Below are 27,953 nucleotides of genomic sequence, written 5' to 3' on the forward strand. Positions count from 1 at the left end.
ATCAACACAACACCAACACACGTCTCCTGATCTGATTTACTCGTTATTTAGCGTTTATATCATCATTTAGCTCAGAGTGTGTCGGTGTGTGTGTGTGTGTGTGTGTGTGTGTGTGTGTGTGTGTGTGTGTGTGTGTGTGTGTGTGTTCCCACAGCTCCCTGCTGACTGGCTGCAGGTGAGGCTCACCTGGAGGGAGACTCCCGGTGTTTCCTGGTTTGGCACGCGCTTCTTCTCACCACGCCGGAGAAGAAAAAGTCCTGAAAGAGTCCCTGAACGTCCTCGTGCTCTGTTCCTCGGGTACCTGGCAGGTGTGAGGAGCGCGAGGACAGCGACACTCACCCTCCACACGCTCCTTGTTCAGATAAAGCTCGACCTCTCACTTTGTCCGAGCCGGCGGAGGAAAACAAACGGCTCCATGGCAACGGAGCACGGTATGCTGCTGCGTTCAGGCGCTGCTGCTGGGCTCGGAAATGTGAACATTACAGCCTAAACTACCGCTGCAGCGAGGAAAGACAGGCACAGAAGTATGGAAGCCCTAAACGGTCATGTGACAAACTATTTAATCCGTTTTCCCCATGACAACCAGTTCAGTTTATTTGTTTTTATCTGGATCACCAGTTATTTATGTGAAGAGCTCCAAAAGATGAACCTTCTTTTAAATATATAAATATAATAATAACGTTTGACTCATGACAGTTCAGGGTTCAGTACAAAAATGATTATATCAATTAAAAGGTTTGATCCCAGGCTGTTTAAGGAAGAAGGTATTTACAAGAATCAAACTAAAAATCAACTTAACTACCAACAAAATTAAAGGTACGTTGTTTTTGTCCCTGTTTAGCTTTGTATATTTCTTTTTCAGTTGTGATCATTCACATTTGTGGTCCACAATAAACACATTCCTGACAGCAACAGCTGATACGAATCAAAGGTTCTTATTAGATTCTTCAGGGAAAGCATGCAATCAATAACTCAATGTCTTAAAATGTATATGAGAAAAGATAAAAATGTAAATGTAATGACATCAAAAGGATATTTTTGCTGGAATGTGAAATGATAACATCTTTTTATCATGAAGTTATTGTAAGAAAACGAGATCACAGAGTCATTTATGACCCACTTAGTGTATATTAGAGTTAAACTATAGGACAAAAACATATTTAATAAAAGTAAACTGAGTAAATATAAACAGATATAAACAGTAAGTCACTGCAGCGACACTCAGAGATGCTCCACTATAATCCAGTTCACAATCTAAATTTCCTAGAATTGATATATTTATTATTTATTCCATCATTCTCTCCCACAGAGTGATCCCTCGTCTTCCTGGCACGAGTCCCGTCTTATCCTGCATCCTTACATCCTTCAGTAGTCCAGGTAGTGTTACCTGCAGAGTACAGATCATCTTACACTGTTGTTGTCTGTGTGAGTGACAGTGGAGTGACAGCTACCGAGAGCAGAGACGCTGATAAAGAGACGTATAATTTCCATTGATGGGTAATGAATGTGAATGAATGGAAGACAAGTGAAACCGACCACAGGGTGTCACTGAAGTGCAGCACATGAGGCGGCTTTTCACCCGCTGCACCTCCTCCGAGCGTTGGAGCTATTATTAACCTACAGAAGTCCAGAGAACAGAGATGAGAGACGTTTGTAAGTAAAGGAGCCAGAAACAAAAGTCAGTCCAGCTGTGTGTATTTGTGAAAGCCAAAGAAGTGCCAGATTAAATAAGTGAACTCCCAAAGCAGCCTAAACAGTGTGTAAAAGAAAAAAAACCTGGCACACGCTCGCTCATTTAATAAAAAGATCCAGATAAAAGTGAGATTGTTGACATCGGCTGTGTTAAACTGTATTTCAGGCACACGTGGCAGAGACACACACAGAATACACAGTACCTGGCAACGTGAAGTGGTAACTCATACAAAAAGGGCAAAACTGCTGAGGAATATTTACATTCTTTCATGGTTATATATATATATAATGCATAGAAACATATAACATTACATTCTCACACTGAACACTGTATATGAAGCAACATGTGGCCCGATCTGTTGTACTGCCTCTGCAGGAAAATGTGCAATGTTCCTTTAAATCCATTCAAGAATATCTACAAACTTCATATCATGCAGCGTGTTTTCTCTGGGGGACGACGTTTTAATTACACTTGGATCAGGCGGGACGTGTGTGTGTTGGTGGAGGAGGCGGGGACTTTGTAGCGCAGAGATAAGCTTTAATATTTGTTATTGTTAGCTTTACATGAAAGTAAAGATAGTAACAGCGTCTTAACTTTAAATACTTCATCCTGCACTCAGTTGAGATGTTCCTTATTAGGACAGAGGGAGAAAAAAACAAATCCACATTCTTCCCGTCGGTCGTCCTCCACCTCCCTTCTCTCCTCTGTGTGTCTGGGCACAGCTGATGTCCTAAAATGGTCGTATTGTGTTGCTGTTGTGTGATTTATATAAAAATCCTGTGGCTTTTTTTTTTTTCAACTGAACTGTCAGTGACTTCATTTGAGCGCTTCCTTCTAAAGAGCAGCGGTTTGTGGACGGCGTCCTCTGCGCCTGCATCACTCTGCTCCAGAACAATCACAGTTCAGGGGTTTTTTTTCTGTTTCTGGGAATTTTGCTTTTGTGGTCAAATCGAAACTGCGAGTATGACGGGAATGAGCGACATTATGAACTCAGACATTTGATTTGCTATGGGTGGATTACACACACACACACACACACACACACACACACACACACACACAGACACTCACATAAAACCTCAAATCCTTCAAATTCTTCCGCCTCACAGATTTTCCTTTCATTAACACGAGCGAGGCCTGAAGGCTCTCCTCAGTTCATTCAATAAAAGAATTCAAGTTTATAACACAGGTGTGAAATATGGAATTATATAAGATAACCTGCATCTGAGAGTAAAAACACAATGGCTCTTTGCTTGAATAGTTTTTTTCTTTAAAGCTGTGAAACACACACAAAAAAATAATTGTGGTTAAAGAAAAAAAGGATGTCTTTCCTTTCCTCCGGACGTAGAGTAAAATATAAAGTACTTTTCTCCTCGCTGAATGAGTCCAGTCCGGTTCTGCCGGTCTCTTTGACGGTCCAGCCTGTGGTTCTGTCTCTTACAGTCCAGCAGACAGATCAGACGCTCTCACGCTGACAGTTTCACCCACAGAGACTCGAGTCTGACGAGACTGCTGCTCATTGGATCAGATGGTTTCATACAGCAGCATCCCGCTGAAGATGGTCAGCGGTTCAGACGAGTAGGCCAGCTTGCCGGTGACGAGGTCGATGCAGACCGTGTCGCCCTTCTCCATCGACAGAATGATGTTGAAGACAGCCAGAGCTCCGGGGATTTGTTTGGCCTCGGCCATGGGCTTCTCCAGGCCTTCAGGCTGATACCCGGCTGAATCCACCCGGGCCACGCCTGTGTTGGACTTGGACAACACGGCCTCAATCTTTATGTTCTTGTGGCCCGTGAGGATGCCGCTGAAGAAGTACTTCCCACTGACTGGAGCTGTGAAGTAACCTGGAGGATGGAAACAGGAAACAAAGAAGACTTAATGTTGTTTTCTTTCTGTATCATGAAGAGCTCAGACTTTATTATTCCACGATGGAAACTTTCATCAACTATGAGGTCATTTAAATAAACCTTTAAAAGTCAACACATGGAAACAAGACAACTTTAAAGTCATCTTATAAAATATGCTTATTGTCTTTACTTCTCTCAGGTGGTGCTGACATCACTTCAGGAGCCTCGTCCATAACAAACACGTCAATCAGAGGCGTAATTAACAACTGAGACTCACTACATTGTTAGCTCGCTACCTAGCTTAATGTACACGAGTACTTACAGAAATATCAACGCTTAAATCAACATATTCTCAACCAGAAGTCATCTGATTATGCAGAAGATCCGGGTGATTTTATCCCCAGGAAGTCAACCGTTTGTCATTTTTTGGCAGTTTTAACAGACTTGGACGTTGTTCCGCCTCTGATGCTGACGTCCAAACTTCCCTTCTTACATCCGTGTTTTACGTCAACTGAAAATATGTGCAGGCCGAATACATCACTCGTCACTGATTGGTTAGTTTGAGACAAAACAAAATAAACCCCGCCGCCTCAAAAACAAGAAATCAGCTGTTATGAAAATGATGTCGTGCTGAATAAATGGCGTGAAAGGTTTTTGACTTTGGCGTTACGATGGAAGACATTATTTTGAATAGAAGCTGCTCACAGGGAGAGCTGGTAACGGACTCCCCTGAAGAACCAGGACGGTCGGGTTGTGGGTCAGTTGGGTCAATGTCATGAGGACCACAAACCACATTCCTTTCATCACTAGCTGAGGTGCTGGCAGAAATTTCAGAGAGCGATAACTCAAAACACGAGCTGCAAGGCGAGATAACACCTTATCTGGTGGCTTTTTGTAATTTGAGATAACCGACCCTTTAAAGGGATATTCCGGTGTAAATTTAATCCATGGTCTAAATCACCGTGAAACTGTGTTAGACTCCCTCTCGAGAGATCAAGTTAGCAGACCGCTAATTTACGGAGTTTTATCAACCTCAGAGACGACCGCACGACAACAATACACTGCAGTAAATGGATCCAAATATAAACCGCCACCAAAAAGCCACAAATAATGCTCAGAACAGCACCAAACTTCAGCAACAGTACAAATAGGGTCTCAGCACATAGTCCGGGGCATCTAACCTCCGCTAGCTTAGCTGGATTTCTATTGTGAAGCTAAAAACAGATTTCAACTCTCCTCCATCAGCTTCCGGGTCGGGGAAGTCCCGACGCGATGATTACCGAGTGCGGTTAGAAATGCTCAATTCTGTTCTTTTCCCTGTCCGCTCTCGATAATAACTGTTATAAACTGGCAGGTAAGACACATATGAACTTTGATTGCTTTTCCATGGAGTCATAATCACACATTTTCATCCATGAGCCGCGGAACTCTACTGCACTCGGTAATCGACTCGTCGGGACTTCCCGTCAACAGGAAGCTGCTGCAGAAGAGTGGTAAATTTAGTCAGCTTTTCAGTAGAAATCCAGCTAAGCTAGCGGAGGTTAGATGCCCCGGACTATGTGCTGAGACCCTATTTGTACTGTTGCTGAAGTTTGGTGCTGTTCTGAGCATTATTTGTGGCTTTTTGGTGGCGGTTTATATTTGGATCCATTTACTGCAGTGAATTGTTGTCGTGCGGTCGTTTCTGAGGTTGATAAAACTCCGTAAATTAGCGGTCTGCTAACTTGATCTCTCGAGAGGGAGTCTAACACAGTTTCACGGTGATTTAGACGATGGATTAAACTTACACCGGAATATCCCTTTAAATGAAAGATTTTTGTGGATCTGTGCCTCACCTGTTTGGGGATTATAGACGTCGTTTTCATTGACAAAGAGCTTGTTGAACTTGATGGTTCCCGCGCTTCTCATCGGGCGAGTCAGCGCCGCAGAGAAAGAGAGGCGTGGCACGTGGGCGTCGGATCCTGCAGCACCTGATGGAGGAGAGAGACGGAGAGAAGGAGTCAGTCTGAGATCAGATCAAAGTGTCCGGAGCGCTTTGATCTGAGGTTTAGTAAGAACAACACGTACCCTGTTCACCTCGGAGACCTGAGCAGTGAGATGAGAGATAAAAAAGGGAGTTAATCATCAAACCGTGTCTTTCATGTCGTTTGTTTTGTTCACTCTTATCACAGTATATTGACAGTAGATAGTAGTAAAGAGTTTGATGTCGTCACCTGGAGGTCCAGCTGGTCCCTGCCTGCCCTCTCTGCCTGGTAGTCCCAGCCGTCCCGGGGGTCCAACAGGACCCTCAGATCCACGCTCGCCTCTCTCTCCGCGGGGGCCCGGTAGACCAGGCGGACCTGCAGGAGGAGGATATTTAATGACAGCTGTGAAACACCCTCCTGCTCATCCTCTTTACCAGTAAAAGCTTAAAAGACTTCTAAAAACATTCACATAAGCCAAGAAAGCTTAGACATTTAACCTGGATGTGCTTTTCTACCCTCGTGTTTACAAAACCTCCTCTTTCAGACGGATCGCAGACTTTAACAGCCTCTTTAAGTGAACGCTTCTCAGCATGACAGCCTGAATTCTTTCTTTGGTCTATTTTTTCCCCTCACCCTGACCTTGTCTCCTTCTAAGAGGGCTATCTCTTGTCCAAAAGTCGAATCCCGTGCACTCGTTCCCAAGCCACTCACCCATGAAGTCCCCCTCTGTGAAGCTGTAGAACTCTGTGGCCAAGTCCACGATGGAGGAGTTCAGGCTGCGTATGTCGGAGTGGACGTTCTCCAGCTGGACGGTCTGGATATCGTGGATAAGATCTCCTTGAGACGTCACTGTGACATTGAGTCCGTTAACGCAGCTCCACAGTCCAGACACATGTCGGTTCAGGCCCTCCTTGATCCTCTCCAGGCTGTCTGAGACGGAGTCGAAGCGTCCGCACAGTCCCTCCAGCTTGGAGAGTCGTCGGTCCAGGCCGTCACTCGACCGCCGGCACTCACCGACCTCCGTCACGATGTTGCTCCGTATTATCTGGATCTCTTTGTTCACACCGCCGAATCGAATCTTCGAGTCGTCAACGTGGTCCGTCAGCTCCTTCTGCAGGTCGTCCACCTTGTAGAGAACGTAGATACGCGTTAATGTGTGTTTGGTTCGAGTATAAATACACTTTTTTCCATCTTTGCTCAAATTTATTTTCCTTCGGTATCTTATACACACAAAAATATGTAAGCATATCATCCGAGCCGTGTCCGTGGAGAAGTCTTCACATGTTTGTAATACGCTCAAATATTTTTCTAACTATAATAATATTATGTGAAAACACTGATGCCAAGAAAACCACCAGACATGTTTGATTAACTTCTGCTTTTCAAAGTCCATAAAGAAAAGTTATCTTTCAGTATATACAGTTTAATAAAACATCAGCTCAATAACCATCATCATTACAACAACAGGAGCTTGATCGGTTCTGATTCATTCTACGGGTCGAGTGTGATTACACCTCATATTACAAATATTAATTACTTTTTCAGATGTGCTTCTTTAGCCACAACAGTCCAACTGATTTTGGTGACTTTGCATCTATAATAAAAAGATTCACTTCTTTATTATGTGGATTAATTCTGGCTAAGACCTGAAACTCAGTTGAGGGTCGAGCCGATGAACGGTGCCATCGACTACTAATCCCAACAAGAGATTAAAAGAAGTATGTTGCTGCTCAGTGAACTAACATTTCGTCTCCATGTCCCGTTTGTTATTTTCTTATTAACCAGCTCAGTTGTGGCAGCAGAGTTTCTCTTCCCGCGGGCCGGTGTTTCTCTCACTCCAGTTTTCTTAGCTTAGCTTCCTCGGCTAGTCAACCAGCGCTGTTTTATGCATACGAGGCTGAACAAAGCTTAAGTTACGGACATGTGGTGCAGAGATGAGGACGCTTTTGATGTATGTTGGTGGTAATGGGAGATAGTTACCTCTGCACTATGTTAACTATGAAAAATTAATGAATTTCTCAGTCTGAGGACGGGAACATTACTCTCCTGAAGATGGTCATGACTAGACTTCCCCTCAGCTGTCAATGCCCGTCGTATCATCTTCATCATCACCAAGCTGTCTCACCTCATTCTGGATGTTGTCCTTGCTGTTGGTCAGGTCTGTCAGCCTGTTCCCGTGCGTCTGCACCGTCCTTCCCAGCCCCTTCAGAGTGTTGTTGATGGAGTCAAACGTGACCATGACCCCAGCCAGCTCTCCCTGGATGGACTTCATATCCCCTCCTAACCTCCCGTTGTGCACGCTGTGATCGTTCAGGCGCTTCTTCAGGTCGTTGATGTTGACTTTGCACTGCCCGGTGCACTCCTCCACCTCCTCTCTGAGCCGGCCCACCTCCTCCTGAAGGTTGGAGCACACCTGAGAGCAGACAGATTCTCCCGAGTCCACCTTCCTCCGCAGATCCGTCAGCTCGGCCTGGCACTTGCTGAGGCCGGTCATGGTGGAGTTGGTGAGCGAGCGTAAGTCTTCTTCTACGCTGCTGCAGACGGAACAGTCCTCAAAGTCACGGCCCAGCGTCTCCACCTCCGTGACGATCCGGTTGAAGCGCTCTCCGTTGTCCCCGGTCACTTCTTTTATCTTTTTGACGTCGTCCACTAAGTTGAACACTTTGTCAAACAGCGAGTCGCCTGACACGGATAAATCTTTCAACCTGGTGTCAAACTTCTGGATCTCCTCTTCGTTGGAAACAACTCTCCACTCCAAAGTTTTCACAGTGTCATCGGTCTTGCGGCCGTTTCCGTTAGGCCAGCAGGTCTCGTTGCACATCTGTGTGAGAGACGTTAGTCTTCTGTCCAGGAAGGTCGTGATGTTCTCCACCTGACTCAGTCGCCGGCTGTGGTCCCTGACTGTATCTCCCGAGAACAGACACGTCCAGCTCGATCTTGCCGATCTTGAAGCTGTGGTCGTCCAGCCGACTGAGCACATTGTTACGCAGCAGCGTGACGTCTCTCTGGACGCTGTCCTTCACGTTGTTCCCGCTGTTCGTACACCTCTGCTCCACCTTTCTCACCGTGTTATTCACCCTCTTCTCCATCTCTCTCAGTCTGCCATTCAGCCGGTCCTCCGTCACCCTCCCCTTTCCTCCACCTGCCCCGGCGAGCTCCTTGTCCAGACGCCCTTTGATGGTGTCGCACTTGCTAGCTGTGGAGGTGACGCGGACCTCTACATCGGACAGTCTCCTCTCCAGCTCGGTGACGGTGTTGCAGCAGGCCTGGGAGCGCTGGGTCTCACTGCGGGAGATGTCCAGGCTCTGCCTCAGGTGCTGGTCCATGGAGCTGAGCAGCTTCTCCAGGGCCTGGATCCGCTCCCGGTCCTCCTGCTGCTGCCGCCTCAGGTCCTCCACACCCGCCTACAGAACAACAGGGATGAGAAGAAGTTGTCTTGTTTGTCTACTGTTTTTATGAAGTTCGGGTTCTTGTAGGAAGGAAGAGAAAGTGTTGCTTTAATCCCCTCAAACTGAATAAAATCTTTTTGGATTTGCCAGAAAATGAATTCTCACAAAGCACATGATTTTTTGACTTTTTAGAGATTATCTGATAAAATCTCTGCAGATTTAACGACCCAACTACCAAACAAAACATCTGATATGATAGTAAAACACTGAAAGGGAACATTTTACTGCACAACGAGCTCTGACTACTACTTTAAGTACATTTTGTTGATAATACACACAGACTTTGTGTATTCACAGAGTGGTGTGAGTACTTTTACTTGAGTAAAGGATCTGAATACTTCTGTCTCCTCTGCTCTGCTGTGATTAACACCTACAGAACACAACAACAATAAATTAAAGAACATTTTAATCTGAACTCTGAGCTTGTTTTGCTTCTTGCCTCACAGTGCACACTGAGGCGACAGTAAACCAGCAGAAAGTCCAAAGAAAGAAGAATGAATGTGTTAAATATGATTAAATAGTTTGTTATAATATTTGTGGCTCTGATCCGGAAGGAAGATTTGCTTCTACTCGTCTCCTTTATGTACTGTGTGACTCCTGAAGGTGAAGCGAGTGTTTAACCAACAACAGCCACAGAACTGATATCAGACTCAGAACCACAGAGACTCAGAACCACAGAGGCTCAGAACCGCAGAGGCTCAGAACCGCAGAGGCTCAGAACCGCAGAGGCTCAGAACCGCAGAGGCTCAGAACCGCAGAGACTCAGAACCACAGAGGCTCAGAACCACAGAGGCTCAGAACCACAGAGACTCAGAACCACAGAGACTCAGAACCACAGAGGCTCAGAACCACAGAGACTCAGAACCACAGAGGCTCAGAACCACAGAGGCTCAGAACCACAGAGACTCAGAACCACAGAGGCTCAGAACCACAGAGGCTCAGAACCACAGAGGCTCAGAACCACAGAGACTCAGAACCACAGAGGCTCAGAACCACAGAGGCTCAGAACCACAGACACTCAGAACCGCAGAGGCTCAGAACCGCAGAGGCTCGGGGGGGTTCGTGGTCAGCAGCAGAAAGGAGTCTTTTATGTGTCTGAGCTCTGGAGCCCACGATTGTGCTCCAACATAATTAAAACCTCAATTTATACAGAAACTCCACCGACCCTCCGGTTCCTCCAGTCAGTCGGCTGGCAGATGGTGTTCGGCCTTCATGCCAGTTTTTCTGTCTTTAATTTTTTGCAGCGCTGTTTTATGTTTGTTAGTGCAGCGGTTTCTTTGAGAGTGCCGCATTCTTGAATTATCGCCTGCGTGTGGCAGATATTTTCATTCCTGCTCGCAGCAGGAATCACTTACAGAAACTCACAGAACAGAATAAAACATGAACATTTTAACAGCTGCAGAAATCACACAGGGAGACGTTCAAAAGCGCTGTGACAACGTCCGAGGAACGTTTGTGTCTGAGGCTCGGAGACTGTCACACGTTGAGCCTCACCTGGCAGGCGGAGCAGGACAGAGTCACTCGTCTCTCCAGCTCCGTCAGGATCTCCTCCTTCAGGCTGTGCAGCTGGTTTCCTCCGGTTCCGCCTCCTTTGGCCACTCCGTCCAGCTCGTTGCCGCCTCCGTTCACCAGGTGGTTGTTGATGGTGAGCAGCGTCTGGTCATGGACCTGAGAAAACACATGTCCACGTTAATGCTCTCCTCTCTAGATAACGACGGGTGCAGTCAGAGAAACAGACGCTGCGTACCTGCGTCCTGTTGTACAGATGGTCCAGCTTCGTCTGGATGCTGTTGATGGTTTCCTTCATGTGTGGCTGAGCTGAATCAGCAGGGACGACCGCTCCGTTCAGACCCGGCCTGCACAGAAGATAAGGAAAGGTTTACTAACCACGCTGCTGAATCTGAGAATATATATATATAACATGCAGGAAAGGAAGATTTAGTCTGAATTCATCTGATTCTGCTGGAGCGCAGCCAGACGACCCTGTCAGTGTATTTACACGGCATCCCATGATGCTCTTGTTGCGTTTGAGCTATTTATACGTCGCTGCCCCACGCAGACCTCCGTATACATGCTAATAAACAAACGTGTCTCAATGACTTCCCACAATAAACATGAAATCATACACAGTGTAATATACATTCCACAGTGAGGCCAGCACATGGAAGTTTCCTGAATGTGCACAGGATTTCTGGTGTGCAGGTGAATGCACTCGATCACTTGGAGGACGATTTGAACGCAACATTCACGTACAGCCTCTGGTTGATGCCGTGGATGGTGGTCTGCATGCTGTGGAGGTCTTTGGTCAGACCGCGGATGGTTTCCTCCAGCTGTCGGATCTTCTCGGTGTCGCCTGGAGACAAAAGAACGATTAACAGACGATACGGAAGAAGTAACGGGAGGTGTGGAAGCTTTAAATATACAGATGTGGAGGTTTTAGAAATACTACATGTCAAATTCATGCATCTGTAGCTGCCGTTTGCTAGTTAGCTTAGTTAGCCGTGCAGTGAGCGATGCTATATCCTGTGAAGAACAGAGGAGTGTCGTGTCCTCTCACCGTCTCTGCTGTCTCCTCGCTGGCCGCCGCCTGTGTTGTGGCCCGTCTGCGTGACGCGGGGCCGCCCTCCGTTCACCTGGGTGTCCGTGGCGACCTTCGGCCCGTCGTGGCAGTCTTCTCCAGAGTAGCCGTGGCAACACTTCCACTCCATCTCTGTCACCATCTTGTAAGCCACCTTGTACCTCGGCCTCCTGTAGGTCCGGTAGCTGAGGAAGACACAGAAATACAGAAGAATAAAGTGATAAACAGCCGTGTACTCCAACAGTCAGCACTGTCATGCTGCTTTCCACCAGAATTAGCATGTCTGCACACTTCCTGCAGGCGAGGCAGCTCCACAGAAGATGAACCATTACCCATCATCCTTAGCTGTACTGCTATTTAACAAATGTTAGCATGTAAGCATCTAAACAAAGGTTGTGGACATGGTGAACATGTTAGCTAAACACCATTATGAGCACGTCAGCATGCTGATATTACAAACACATTCAGCTCAAAGTAGAGCTGCACAACTGACCAAAGTATTATAGAAACCGAGACAAAAGTGACATCTAAATTGTAGAAGTTGCATTTTTATTTTGTTAATAAAGGTAAAGTATGTGGCAGCATCATAATGAAGCGCTGTAGAGCTGCACAGACATCCTGGACTGTGAATAATGTTCCACAAATGTAAGAAAACATGTTGTTCAGGGAAAATATCAGTAAAAATAAATCCAATAGGAGGTTCTTTAACTGAAGTGTGCAACCTGGGACAAAACGTTAGCAGACTAACTTTGGATATAAGTAAATATGACTTAAAATCACAACGCTGACATTTAAAATTTGTAGATGGATGCTGATAACAAGGACCCAGAGGGCACTGTGAATACCACGGCGGTACACTGTTGATATTAATGTGCACAGAGTCATTAATGTCTGGAAATAGCTGCAAACTATCTTCTGATGACGGATGGGATTAAAAGTGCTTTGTAAACTTTAAATGTTATTTTTGTCCCGTTTTCCAAAAGGAATCGGCGGCAGTGAGCCAGCTGAACCTCTCTCCGGCTCGAGGACTGTCCGTCTGAAAAAAACACGAATGTTTTATTTGGACGACTCTTCTGTCGTTTGTATCATTAATGTGTCTTGTTGCTGTACAGCTGAAGAGAGGCTCATTACAGTACCGATGCAATAAACGGAGCAGAATTGGCCCGGAAGCCTCTGAGTTTCATGGCAGCGTCACAGAAGAATTAACAAGCTCCGACTGAGGAGGTTCTGCTGCACGCTGCCGTCCTGAATGCCAACCCACAAACATTACTGTAGGTATCGCAGAGGCTTTTCTGTGCCATAGAAAAGATTTCATCTTCCAGCTCGCGGCTCGGAGAGCGTGAGAAAAAGGGATTTGACGTACTCTCAGAGGAAAAACAAAAACAGGGCTTGGAGAGATGTCGGGGAGGAGGAGTTTAAGAGAGGAGGAGAGTCATAAAAGAGAAGGAGTAAGAAGAAGAGATTGTTTTTACAGGGCAGGAGACCAGACTGCGGTGCCTGGCTTCATTCTTAGCATAGCCCAGGTTTAGGCCCGGGCCCCTGGCAGGCAGAACGGATCAAGCAGCCGGGCCGGGTCGGGTCGAACAACATGGTGAAAACATCAGAGGAGGGAGAACATCAGGAGAGCTGGATTAATGCTGTCTCAACATCCACTTTAGGAAAAACAATTTGATAAATCACATCTTTAGTAAATTTGCTCCAGTATTTGTAGCATTAGCCTCCCTCAGGTCTGCAGCAGACGTGTACGTCATTTTTAGGGATTTATCAGCCAAATTCTGAGCTGTAATTATGTTCACAGTGATGTTCTGGTTATAAAAGAGCCCAGACAGAACCGGACACCTCCTCGACTAGACTTTCCTGTGAGAATAAAAAAGGAAAAATGAGAAAGAGCTGAGTGATTCAGAGTCCACAGACGGGAAACAGGGCGGACGGATGATACGGACGTCTGTGGAACAGGAAGCCGGAGACGTGGAGGACAGAAGACGAGAGCGACAGATACTCACGCCACTCTTGGACACTGGCCCCACGTGCAGCGCTGGTAGTCTGGTTTGATGTACGTCTCCACCCCGTCCTCCATCACGCAGCTCACGGTGCGTGTCACCACATACGCACACCAGTTCCTGAGAAGTCGCACACACAAGCAGAGGAAATGACAAATAAATAACAGAGTGATGACTGGAGGTTTACTGGAAGTCAGAGTCAGGCAGCCCGGTTACACACTCAGCATTCAGTGTCTTTGTGTCGAGGCTGAAAAAGAGGAAAGATTTGGAATAATAATAACTTTTTGGCTGCGCTGCGAGCTTCCAGATAAACATCTCAAACCCCCGACTGATTATTGTTTCTGTACGACAGTCAAGAGAAATTGTCTGCTGGTACAAATGTCAGATTAGTTCAAGATAACTCTGTGATTGCAACAATGGCTGCCATTGTACGCCTCCACCGCCTACACACACACACACACACGCACTCTGAGCAGTTGGGATATCTAACAGGAAATGAGATAGAGGAGAGTTTTTGGACTCGACCTCTGGGATGAAGGAATACGTTATATGTTCTCAATACTTTTGGGAAATAAGCCCAGTTGCTTTTCTTTTAAAAGAGCGAGGCCAGAAGATTAAGATCGGTTTCAAGTCAGTGTTTTGAAGCTTGGATATTTCTTCTTAAAGCAAAAAGTCTGCAGGCTTTACTCGCCCATCGTAGGGTTCAGCTAACGCTAAAGCTAACATGAGATCAGAGTCGTCTGAGTGTGAAAATCCCTCGTTGTGTTTTCCCTGAAAAGTGGAGTGACAGCAGCGACCACTGCGACAGTGAGAATGAGGCAGGATGACTTCTTTAGCCTAGCTTAGCACACAGACTGGAGCGAAAAGCTAGCTTAGAAGACTAGCCTCCACCCGCTAATACTTCAGAAGTAGCTCTGAGATCATGAGTAACAACCCCCCATCCTGGGAAAAATCTGATTTGTTCCCCTCAAACATATCAGTGTTGTTTTCGTCGACGATGACGAAATTATTTCGTTCACGCCCCTTTTTTTCACGACGATAACGAGACGGTGACGAGTTAAACATGGCACTTTGACGACTAAAACATGACGAGACGTGTGTGAGTTTTTGTTGACGAGACGAGAATGGATGTAAATGTTAGTGGGTGGTCTGTCAGACGTTTAAAATGTGTGACATCTCTGCTTAATGTTCGTGTAGCACCTGGACAGCCGCTGAGACGCGGGAGATGCAGCGTCTCCTCGGTCTCTGTCTTCTTCGTTGTTCACTTGCTGTTGTAGCAGCAAGCTAGTAACGGCCGCTACTTTCAAATTAAAAGCCCCCCGCTAAGACCCCAGTTCTAAACTCAAATAGGGTGCAATGTAAAGCTCTTATTTTGAAGACAAATTTGTTGTCACTTTTTTTTTTTTTTATTGAACAATTTAAGTGTACAAAACCACAAAGTATAGAATAACAATCAGCACATATCAGCACATTTCAACAGTTTTTTCATGAATTGATGCCCTACTTCATCATACAAGAGTGTCACACATAAGTTGTGAAAATAGCAGATCTACAAGTTCAACACATTGCAACACATTGTGAGCTTGTAGATCTTTTTATTGACCTAAATTAATTTGATAAAAGACTATACTTCTTCTTTTGTTTTGTTTTTTTACTTAAACTGACTAAAACCTGTTTGAGTTTTCATCGACTAGAACTGGACTAAAACTATCACATATAGAAGTGACTAAAATTTGACTAAAACTAAAAAGCATTTTAGTCCAAAAGACTAAGACTAAATCTAAAATGGCTGCCAAAAACAACACTGAATCATATCCATGTAAACAAAACTGTGTCAGTGTCACTAATATTACCACCACAAAATAAAAGCACCTGTGCTCCTCCGGCTCTCAGCAGAGGCTCATGTTGCAGGTACAGAAGCCAACATGTCTGAATCTGAATGTTTTTACTGCCGTCGGGACCACTTAGAGTCACACTAACTTTATTTCCACTGCAGTAATAAAATATATTTGGCGGTGTGGCAGGTACAGAACAGAAGAGGTGGAGCTGAGGTGGAGGCCGGCTGCAGAGGAAGCAGCTGATATGATGGAGGACGGATGAGAGCGCCGATGAAAAACCAAAGACGTGGCTCACCTCGTTTCATGCAGAATATTTGTTGGATCCGTTGATTGTTAGGGATGATATAACAGCTTCTTCTCCTCCAGCAGACGCAGAGCAACGTCACAGTTATTAGGAGTCGTGTTTCTGGCTGCTTGGCAGATCTAAGTGGAATATTCTCTCCTGTTAAACTACTTCTTTACTCTGTGTGGATGAATCTCATTCACAGCTGCTGAGATGTTTCCACTATGTTCACCAGCTCGTCGCTAACGTCAGCCGTCCCCGCTGGCACCGACTGAGCTGCTCCTGAAGAAGCCGTGAAGTCACGACTACAAACAACATTTCACATTAAAGTCCATTTTTAATATAAAAGATTAAAGGTTTCCACTTTATCCTGTTCTTAATCTTCACTCAGATACAATCCTGAAATAGAGACCGTCCGAAATGATTCCTCATCAACATGACTTACAACTCACAGAGACACACTCCTACACACTCCTACACACACACTCCTACACACTCCTACACACTCCTACACACACACTCCTACACACTCCTACACACACCTACACACTCCTACACACACCTACACACTCCTACACACTCCTACACACACACTGCTCAGTTTGTCCTCGTCCCTCTGACCTCCCCTGACCTCAGATATCTCCCGTCAGTAGCGCCGGCAGAGAGTTCAGACACAGACGGCCTTCAGTCGCTTTTCTATCATCATTTTCATATTACCCAGAATCCCCCATCCACTGCTATTTCTCCTGGCAGTCATTATGGACAATTAGTGTCGCTCTCGGATGCGTCTGAGCCGAACTGAAGGGTCTGCGGATAAAAAAAAGAGTTGGGAGCGTACAAGGAGTTCCTTCATGCTGGAGAGTCAATCAGCAGCGTTCCTCTTTCTGTCTGTCTGTTTCAGTCCGTCTCTCTCCACCTGTCTTTCCTCGTACGTCTCTTGTTTATCATCTACTCCTTCTTCTTCTTCTTGTCTTCTCGGTGTGACTTCACCTCCCCTCTGCTCCCCCCAGGACGCCGATCCTCCTCCGTTCATTCCAGAGCTCGTCTGACTGACAGAAGGAGTTCATCATGTTTCGATCCTCCCCTGGCCCCTCGTGAACCTCCTGTTCCTGTCACCACCAACGTGGGAAAGTGAACACGACTAATTAACTGTAAAGGCTTTCCTCGAGGATCATGAGATACATTAAAGAGCTCTCTGACCCGAACGTCTCCTGGTATTCAGCCATACGGAGAGTTTAGGTTTGAAGGAATTTGCTCAACACAGTGGAGGTGAACGGAATGACACGAGTGAAATCAATGTTATCTTCCATCCTCCACTGTTCTGAGGAGGAGGCAGACATCTCAGAGGCAGAACAGCAACCGAACAACCCAAACTATCTGAACCACTCGGTCCGAGAACTGGACGGATCAGCAGACAGGTCGATGTTACCTCAAGTCGACTATAAAGAGACAAGACACGCCAAAATATTCGAAGACGATTTGAAAATAACAAAAAGAACTGAGCTTTTTCTTGTAAATGTAAAATGTCAATTCAGGAAAGGAAAAAAGAACAAAATGAATCCTCAGCAGAAACGCTGGTATCAGACTCGAGAGCTCGGTGTCGGTCCGGTTACAGACTGAATCACCGTCAGGTAACAGACACATCGGGGTCGTCTGATTTTAATTTCTGGTGTCATTTTCAGCCGTAACTGTTTAAAAGTATTTCACTTGTCTTACGTTCTGTGTTTGTGCGTTTAAAGAACCTAATCTACCAAACAGCGACATCCCAACACCAGCCGGGCTGACTGCTGGTGTCGGTTCTGTACCACATACGGTACCATGAGAAGCAATAAAAGTTTGCTTTAACATTATTTGGTCATCTGATCCAAACAACTGACTGAACTGTAGCTTCAACTTGATCACACACTTTCTCTTCCTCAGGTCACGTTTGTCTTTGTCTTCTTGTTCTGAAACAACGGATGAACGTTCAGAGAAATGCAGTTCGTGTTTTACTTCCTGCTGTATGATTGTTACACTCTTACAGTCTCAAAGTGTGTTCGTCTAATTTAAAGTTAAAAACTTTTATTACACGTAAAACACGACACACGAACCAGGAAGTAACATTTCACTGAGATGCAGGAACTTCTTTTTAGACAGTTTTTCACCTTTTTGAGCTGCGACAGACAAGAATATTTATTTTCTGTTAAATATCTTGTGCAGAAGTTTCTGCTCTCGTTGTGTATTCACAGTATATCGTGTTGCTTCGAGGTGATTTGAAGTGAGAACTCATTTTCGGGGGATTCAGCCGAGTCACTGCATCCAAAGATCTGCGAGTAATCCCATCGGCGGATCGTACGCGTTGCTTTGCTGTTCTGTGGTTTGTTAAAGTGTATTTAATGTCTCTGTCAGCGCTGCCACCAAACGTCTGAAGTCAGCCAGCACCAGTGGGTCCAAACACAGCTGGTTCTGCTCTCATGTGGTTCAGACTCCAGAGTTATTCTGCCTGAGGGTTCGGTGGGTTATCTTGTTCTGCTGCTCTGTGTATGTTGGACTGAACGCTTTCTGAGAAACGAGAATCTAACATCTTCATCAGGATCTGGACCGACACAGACGGGACGAGGACTCATGTAAAATACAGCAGCGGTGATGAATCAGCTGTGCGTCGTCCTGCTGAAGTGCCACTGTGTTATTTCTGTGTCACTATGATTCAGTGGGCCAGCGCCGCCGATCCGTTATCCTGCCTGACTGCCTGACTGACTGACTGACTCAGGGTCAGCGACGCAGCAGATAAAGCAGAGAGTTGGCAGCGTTCACACCAAATCTTCTGTGATGGAGAGCAGACACCGGCTCGTATAAATAAACTCCACCATCGCTCTTTTTTCACTGCTGAGTCGACGCAGATGCCGACTGACACACACACACTTTCACACACACATCTGCAAACACACTACTACTGTACGCGTCCTCCTCCCCGCTGCTGTGTTTTCCATCTTTCCATCACGGGCGTCTCGCTCCGAGGACTCACACAAGAGGAGGCTTTATATGTGCAGCAGGATGACGAAGTGTTAGTTTTGAGCTGAAACAGTGTGTGTGTGTGTGTGTGTGTGTGTGTGTGTGTGTGTGTGTGTGTTTGTGGTTTCCTGTTGCAGGAGCGACACCGTCGACGACTCCTCAGCTCTGAACCTCCTCCGGCCTTTTTCTCCTCCTCTGAACAGTGTGAAGTTAAACATTCCAAAACAGTAATCCAATAAAGTCCCATTAATCCAAATGGCTGCGGAGAAAAAACGCTCAGATGAAAGTCCACTAACTCGACCTGGCGTCTTTCCAACACGTGCAAAATATGAATTACAAACGAGCACTCGATGTTTAACAGACGGACAAACCTGCACATGTGCACTCAGAGGAATCTGCACTGCCAGACACCAGAATAATAAGAGTGTGAGTCTAACAGCACTTCACCACCACATGACACTGTTCACCTTGATAAACTGTCGCAGATTAAACATGAGGATTACAGTTTACAGCCTCCTGAGTGGAGATCTGTGTGCTCGCTCTCCGTCAGCAGCACAGAAACAGTCCAGTTCCTGCACACATCATCACACCAACGTGTGTTTGTAGAACGTTTATCAGATAAAGAAACAAATGTTAAACTATACAATGAACGATTGTTTCTTTTAAATCTAAACGTTCAATGTGTTCGAGCATTCGGACCTCGAGGACCCGTTGTTACAGAGCTGTGCTGGATTAGAAAGCTGCTGTGCTTTTCTCTCTATCAGAGGAGGAAACGTTAAGGAGATGTGGAACACCAACTCAACAAGTTTTCATCGACCGTGCTTCAGTTTTAAGTTGAAAGACTTCAAGGATTGGGTCCCTAACTGATCTGTCTGGCAAATTCACATCTGGTTGATGTTCCCAAATGTGACAAACTGCAGCTGGATCTGTGCTAATGTCTATTCAGTGATGTGCAAGTTAATTCAGAAGTCCTTGATTTCATGGCTGCAGCTAATAAAGGTACAACATGTAAGAACTGACCACCTGCTGAAGTCATTCTCCGAGAGAAAGGCTAGCTGCTGCTAACTGTAGCTGCTATCAACTAATTTGCTCAGTTAGCCGTGTAGCTAACAGTCTTAAAGTTAATGCAAACATCCCCAGACTGGGAAGAGCGTTAGCATCATCAGCTCAGTAGCTATAGAACTCCAGAACTAGCTGCTAAGCCAACTTACGCTACGCTAACTTAGATGTCTCTGCAGCACAAAACACAAACTGATTCCTCTTCATATTCAGTATTTTATTTCTGTAAGGCCATAAAACATCAGCTGCTTCAGTGTTCAGCAGCTCCACGCTGACGTCCGTCTGCTCTCTGGAAACACAACAGGAAAGTTGTGGGCCATAAAAACCGAAACAATGAGCTGAAAGACGCTATAAAACTCTTTATCATGAAGGGAAACGACAGAATCTGGTGACAAGGGAGCACTTTCTCATCTTTATAGTCGTGTCACCCATTGTTGACATGAATGCACTGACTGACTGACTGACTGACTGACTGATTTCACACATCTAACAGACTCACACACCAACAAGCACAGGACACAAGAATAAACACACTTACATGCCTGTTAATGAACACACACACACTTTGTACTTCACAGTGTTTTCATTACTTCTGTTCCAGACAGCGAGCAGTGAAACTTCCATTGTACGCCTCTTTATTTTTATTTATTGAGCCATAACTCGCGTGAACGCAGCTCCTCCACCTGCCTCAGCGTCGCTTCACTCACCAATAAATCTCACCTCCTTATAAAACCAGCAGACAGACGCTTCACGTGCAGGCAGGAAGTTGCGGTTTTGACATCTCAACCCGCACATACCAGCTTTCATTTGATTCAACAGCGTCTCTGCGTGAGCCCCTACAAAGAAGAATTGTGGGTAAAAGCAGAATAGTCATAGACAAAAGCGACGTGGAGAGTAAGTGGGAGGAAGAAGGAAGGAGCTGAGGTTAAATACTCAAACAAAGAAATCACTCGGCGGCGCCTTTTGTCGAGGGATCTTTCATTTGGTTTGGAGGGGAAAGCCTTCGACAGCGGGCTGAATGAGTGGATGGACGGGGGGCGTGTCCCGCTGTTTGAATCCTGACCCGAAGGTCAAGCACCCCTCCGCCGTCCTTGTAAAGGTATACCCCTGAACACACACCCAAACACACACAGGCTGTCACAGACGACAACACACACTCGAGGGCACTCACTCATGCCTGAGCGATCGCACCACGACCGACACACACACACACAAATGCCGACACGCACATTCTTGCCGGCTATCTGCGCCGTCTTAAAGTTTTACTCATATTTTCCCTCTGGCCTCATTCCAACATGAAGCGACAGTGTGACTGTGTAAACTTCTCTCTGATTGTTTAGCCTGGCGGTCACCAAGATATACAGAGAGCAACCGCGATACCGACATTTGCTTTAGCATTATTGCACCGATACGTCAGCGGTTGCAGGTCTGCAGGGGATTTTATATTCTGGCTCACTTGATTTTTAACCATTTATGGAGGCATTGCACTTGAAACATAAGTCTCCTTAAAGCCTGACGATTGCAGTCAACCAGAAATAGTACAGGTGAACTCTGAACACACACACACACACACACACACACACACACACCAGTCAGTTAAACACTGTTCATGTTGTTCTTCATGTTCAGAGGAGATTTACTGTTCATGTGTTGTGGGAACAGATCAGAATCTCTAACAACGTTCTTCAAGTTAATCTAATCAAGGTAAAAGAAAAGCTTGTTCGAATGAAATGCATGCTGGGAACTGTGGCAATTAGGTAACAATGGCTGTGATTTGAGAGGTTTCTTTTTCCACCATCTTCATTACCATATATAATGAGATTTGTTTGGTGCCCTAATTAGCTGAGAAGCAGAACATCCAACAGATTAAGTGAGTCTGGATGTTCGCCAACGTCTGGTCAGGATGAAGACAATCAGTCCTCTTACAGTCCGCTGGTGCATGTTGGTACGCTATCACAACTGCAGTGACGAGGCGTCTGCATCCGCTTGCGTCTTGCAGAAATCTAACATGCTAACATGCTAACAATGCTATCACTGTTTTCGTTTCATGTTTCAGTCGGTTTTATTTCGACAACAGAGGCGTGAAGAAAAAAATGCAACCTGTAGTTCCTTCATTCACAACTATAACCTGGTGATGTTTTATCATGTTCTACATCTTAGCTTAGCATGTTAGCATAGCCAGTAAGCACTAAACACTAAAGTGCAGCTGAGGCCGTTGGGAATTTATTAAGAAGCTGAGGGGACGATATAAAAATATCAATATCGAAATAAATACAATTCACAATTTCAATCAAATAATCTTCAAAACAGGCTGAAAAACTTTTAAATCAGCACTAACACAACCAACACGTTTATCCAGATAATGGAAAAACATGTTGATTAACGTACAGTCGTGAGAAAGTCTTACTGCCTGTATTGTTTCGGCTGGTTGAATCAGTGCAGACAGCATGAACTCTTCCTCAGCTGTTATTCTAACTTGTACTTCTAAACCAGCCGGCCTGAATCGATTGTTAACATGTATAAATAGAAAAGCTCAGAGCTGGCAGCAGAAAACCTGATATATCTCCTCCATGCTTTGAGCTAATGTGACTGTTTCCTAGTGATGGACGAGGGGAACGTTCATCTGCCTGCTAACTGACCCCATTAGACTTCTGCATGCACTGAAGCTTAAACTCTGTGTTACCACAACAGTCTGCTGCTCTGGAGCCACCGGGTCAATTAGCCTGCTGCGGGGCGGTTATTAACAGAAGACGATTATTCTTTCCTCTACGCAAAGATTGTCTGATCCTAACGAGGGTAACTCCATCACCGTCAGAGTACATGAATTCATGAATCCAAGAGGTTTGACTGCATGAAGGCAGAGAGAGAAATATCTGTCAGAGTCAGTAAAAGAGTCAAAGAGAGGTCGGGCAGCTTAGTTGAACTTGGTGAGCGAGTAAAGAGTCCGGTGCCATCTTTGGTTTCACATCACTCACGTCATCTTTAATGGAAAAAGATGTTTTTAGTTACTCTACAGCCACCCGAGCTTGAAAGAGTTTCTACTATCAGGCCCAATAAAACCTGGAATTTAAATCTACAATGTTTAATTCCAGGAGAAAGTGATACAGTGTACATCAAGGACTGTGGTGGGTCGAAGGTTCTGGGTGAGGCTGAGGTCATGGCTCTGTGCGGTTCTGTCAACTTCTTCCGCACCAAACTGGGAAAAAGTCTTTCTTATCTGCTCGGCTTTGTTCACGGCTGCTTTGTCACACTGAAGCAGGAAAAGGCCTTCCCCAAACTGCTTCCTTAACGCTGGAAGGACAATATTATATACATGCTGCAGCATTTATTCATGGTACCGAGCCCTCGCCCAGAACATGACACAATGATTCTGTGTTCATACAGTGTGCTCGCATCAGTGCGTTAAAGGGCTCAGATGTGTTTCATCAGAGTGAATCAACTCTGTAGCTCTTCTGTTTTTCCATCCACTAACCAGAAGCCCACAAAATCAGCTACTGACAGAAATAAAGACATGTCAGCACATCTGGGACTCCACAGACACGGGCCTGGTACTTTTAAAGGTACCGACCAAATTACATCGATACAACTGAGCGCCAATTCATGTTAAATCAATCAGTGCCACATGTTGGTACCTAAGAGCACATGTCAGAGAGAGAAAGAGAGAAAGTGAGACGTCACCGCTGCAACTAGTTACTGTGAGGCAGGAAAACACTCAAAGAGCCAAATCTCCAGCTGCAGCCGAGCTAACGTTAGCTAACATTAGCTAACGTTAGCTAACGTTAGCTAATGTTAGCGCTAGCCACCTTCACAGAGAGCCGAGCTAACGTTAACTAACGTAACTTCAGTTATCTTCAGTTACGTTCAGTTAGGAATGACACTTTGAATGTGGGCGATCAGAGTTGGCGTCCCGCGTAGTTTTATTTTACTGCTTTTGACTGTTAGACTCAGTGGATTTATTGTTTTTATTTAAGACAATATTTTCAGTTTTCAGTCACAGTTTGGTTTCTTTAAGGTGATAGAACTACTTGGTTAGATTGGTGGAAAATTATAGAATCAGTGTTCGTGTTTGGTTTCACATAAAATCGTCTCTGTTTGACGTTATAAGTGAAGAGTGAGGCAGTCGTGTGTCAGACAGACAGTTAATGTGTCTTAATTCAGGGTCTGCATCCTTCAGAGGAGCATTTGAAGGACAATTACATCACAACGCCCAACGAATGCTGTCTCAGTTCAAATGCTCCTTCTGTCCCCTGTTTCTGGAGGATGCACCGCTACGATCCTTCGTGGCCTCACATATCCCAAGATTCTTTGTGCGCCCGAAAAAGAAGAAAGAAAGAGAGAAAATGGCGACATTGCGTGACTTAGATTGTCACTTTCGCGGGCCTGGGCGGCAGAAATGGTGACGTAAGGGTAAAACATCTGGTGACACAACCAGGAAATGCTCCAAAGGCTAGACCGTCACATTTAACAATGGCTGACGAGGTTAACGAGGTCTCTCTGAAGGACTCGCCTTCAAAGACCACAAAGACCGAGTCCTTCAGAGGATGCAGACCCTGAACTGAGACACAGCAGGTGTCTGATGGAGGACTTAAAGCCCCACAAAGACGGTGTTTCTTCGTCAGCTGAGGTAGATTAAACACATACTGCTGCCCTCTACTGCTTGTTGTTCTTTTGACAGTTAATTGCATTGTTTTTATAAACACTCATTATTTTCTTCACTTTACTGTGCCTGTTTTTACAACTCATATCAAAGTTTTTGTTATTACAGTGCTTTAAAAAAACATGTAGCATAAGGCAGCGGTGCCGGAGGTACCAGGTACCAGTACTGGTCCATCCCTGCCAGTGAGCTTATCTTCATGACCTTCGTGCATCCACGTGCTAATGTAAAGGAAAGTGAAGTGATTGATGAGAGAGACGGTCAGCGATCGACTCCCTGCTCGTGTCTTTCAGACTCTACATGAGCCTCCACACATCAGCTCCTTCCTTCCTCCTCCGTCTCCGTCTGGAGCTGCCGTGCGTCTCCTGACATGTTGGCAGGAGATGTGTCGGACGGCTCGGGGTCCTCCTGATCCGCTCGCTAACACTCCTGCTGGACGCCTTCAGTTCATTCAGCAGCCTGTACCACTTACACACAACCTCACACATCTGTCAAAACAGATCAATTGAGTTCAAACAGATGTCAGAGGGGCAAACCGCATCGCCACGGGCCAACGCATTCTTCCCCCGATGCATCACCTTGTTTGTGTGTGTGTGTGTGTGTGTGTGTGTGTGTGTGTGTGTGTGTGTGTGTGTGTGTCACAGGGCAGCCATGCCTCCACAGCCTCCTGGTTGCAGCAGGGGGATTGCATTAAAGGATCCAGGTCTGCTGTCTTCTCTCTCGTCCAGCTGCTCCTCCTCGCCTCTTTCCTGCTCTTTCATCCTCGACCGTCGCGCCTGCTCGGATTCTCTCTCTTCACTCCGGAGCTTTCTCTTTAACCGCCACGCCAGATTTCCACATCTTTGTTCTTCTTCTTGTCCTCCTCTCACTCTCTTCTACTCTCTACCTATCCTCGTCTTGACTTCCACTCACACACTTCCTCCAGACGACAGCTCAGCTTCATCATACTGACGCGCCTCGTGACTCAGGCAGCAGCAGCAGTTAGCAGCAGCAGTTAGCAGCAGTTAGCAGCAGTCAGCAGCAGTTAGCAGCAGTTAGCAGCAGCAGTTAGCAGCACACTGGACTGGACAGAAGCTCATATTGCAGGAGCTCAAAACTCCCAGAAGCCCGGCCTGCCTCACACACACACACACACACACAAGCACACACACTAAGTATAAACACATGCAGGCACACACACACACACACACACACATGCAGGCACACACACACACACACACACATGCAGGCACACACACACACACACACACACACACACACGTGAGAGCCTCCATCATTCATTCACTCAGTCGTTTTGTTGTGACTGTGTTTATTCACACACATATTACAACTCGGTCAGTTTGCCAAAACATCCTCATTCATTTATCGAAAAAGCACCCAAACAACAAGTCACACACACACACACACACACACACACACACACACACACACACACACGGGGCCCTCAGGCAGAAGCTCAATTACATGCTAATAACACACTATGGGGCTGCAACAGCACAATAAAAACAGACATGTGTTGGCTCACTGACAGCAGTAGCAGCTTTACAAGCGTCGGCCATCGCTGATTTACGAGCGGCTGTTAATCAACGCTCACTAAGATCTAAATGATTTCCTCCCCGTCCCATAAAAGAGGGCAGGATGGCAGTTTGGCAGCTCTAAATCTAGATTACACATCGTTTCTTTACATTATGGTTCTCCGTCCGGTTCAGGTTCGGTATCCCTGCAGCTCGTCACTCCTCCATAGAGCCCGTTTGTCTTTACTCGACTGGAAGATGCTGTTCATCAGAATGATGAATTCTGGGAGCGTTCTGGGGCCCCCTGACAAACGTTTCACATGGGGCCCTGAAACAGTAAATATCTGTAATCCCAGTAAGCCCTCTCCGGCTCTGGGCCCCCTGAATCACCACAACCTTCCCACGTACCCACGTATCACCCCCAGTGCTGAGACACCAACGACCAAGAAGATATTTACACTAGAAATAAAATTTACAGCAAGTTCACTGTTGTACAGCATCCTGTAACTCGTATTTGAAAGGTGCTATATAAATAAAGTTATTATTATTATTATTATTACAACAGATACTCAGGTGATACTTCAAGTTCACTGAGGAAATAATGATATTACAGGTAGGATTTTATCAGATTTCGACCCACATAAAAGGATTTTTTGGTTGTTGTGGTTATTTAAACTACAGTCAAAGGAGGGCCAAGAATAAAGTGATGAATGAAGTAATTATTTAGACCACCAGCATCTGAAGATATACATGTTACAGTTGTGTTTACTGGGCGTTGGATAGTTTCATCGTTCTCTTTCATGTGATGCGTCTTCAAATGACTCCAAATTACAGCCTTGCATACTGAACACGTCGCTGTTTTTTAGTTTAGAAACGGGCTCCTGCTACTTCCCAGTTAGCTCTGTTAGCTCCACCGGAAATCAACTTCTTCTTCTTCTTCTTCTTCTTCTTCTAAAACCTTAGTGTCCAGGGGGCAGCATGGAGCAACTTCCTGTGTTGGCTTTCAGAGCAGCAAAGAAGAATCGATTACCAGTTTGTAACATTAAGCGGAGCTAACGGAGCTAACAGAGCTAACGGAGCTAACGGAGCTAACAGAGCTAACAGAGCTAACGGAGCTAACAGAGCTAACGGAGCTAACGGAGCTAACAGAGCTAACGGAGTTAACAGAGCTAACGGAGCTAACGGAGCTAACAGAGCTAACGGAGCTAACAGAGCTAACGGAGCTAACGGAGCTAACAGAGCTAACGGAGTTAACAGAGCTAACGGAGCTAACGGAGCTAACTGGGAAGCAGCAGGGTCCGTTTCTAAATGACGTGGTATCAGATCGGTGCACAGACTCTCGTACTTACTGATCGGACATCGGCTGCATTACTATCAGGAATGATCAATAAAAGCCTCTAAAGCTCAGGTTTACAAACCTTTTCCAATTAAAGATCCATAAACTGAAACTAATTACACTCCGGACTCATTTCATGACCTCATAACCAGAACAATCACGTCATCATGTGACTCATTAATGGCATTTGAGTAAAAATAACGTATTCCCCCTTTTTTTAATGGGACCCCCAGAACCCTCTCAGGGACCACTGGGGGTCCGCGGACCTCACTTTGAGAACCACATGACAGCAGCAGGTATCACACATCTTAAATTCACAGTTTTCCAAAGCAGGTTTTGAACTGCAGCTCTGCTCTGGTTCCGTAACAGGGACCGAACCGCAGGTGACCACATGAAGAACACGTACCTGTGTCTGCTGGCTGCTCTCTGGCCCGCCTGGATACTGGACTCCGAGTACCCGAGACCCGAGCAGAACCGGGCCAGCGTGAAGGCGAGCAGGTAAAACAGCGTCTCCATCCTCACGTCCGGAGCGTTAAAATGTCATTTATTCCAAAGTTTATCCTCGAAAAAAGAAAAGGTGCTGTTGTCTTCAGTGACGTGCTGTCGGCGGGTGAAGATGGAGAGCCATGACCGGGAGACTGGGTCAGAACCTCCGCGGTCCAGTCAAGTGCATTTCAGATGGTGAAGTGAGGCGGTGAAGTCTGAGTGCTGGAGACCCGAGCGGAGAGGAAAGTTTCCTGTCAGAGC

At 45.8% G+C, this 27,953-nt stretch overlaps 1 protein-coding gene and 1 long non-coding RNA gene across 2 annotated transcripts; one reads left to right on the forward strand and one right to left on the reverse strand.

The window, feature by feature from the left end:
• On the forward strand, positions 1-2,471 carry LOC115574285 (uncharacterized). Its single transcript, XR_003982464.1, has 2 exons — positions 1-524; positions 1,310-2,471. It is a non-coding gene; the product is annotated as an uncharacterized LOC115574285 (long non-coding RNA).
• LOC115574283 (EMILIN-1) lies at positions 1,783-27,953 on the reverse strand. The gene is given in 13 exon segments (XM_075488164.1): positions 1,783-3,537; positions 5,376-5,510; positions 5,608-5,625; positions 5,754-5,879; positions 6,216-6,630; positions 7,630-8,415; positions 8,417-8,908; positions 10,448-10,621; positions 10,701-10,809; positions 11,207-11,306; positions 11,511-11,716; positions 13,535-13,651; positions 27,613-27,953. Coding segments are annotated over 13 exon segments (3,108 nt in total). The 5' UTR covers positions 27,723-27,953; the 3' UTR covers positions 1,783-3,217.

The sequence above is a fragment of the Sparus aurata genome, chromosome 22, assembly GCF_900880675.1.
Source record: "Sparus aurata chromosome 22, fSpaAur1.1, whole genome shotgun sequence".
NCBI classification, from domain to species: Eukaryota; Metazoa; Chordata; class Actinopteri; order Spariformes; family Sparidae; genus Sparus; species Sparus aurata.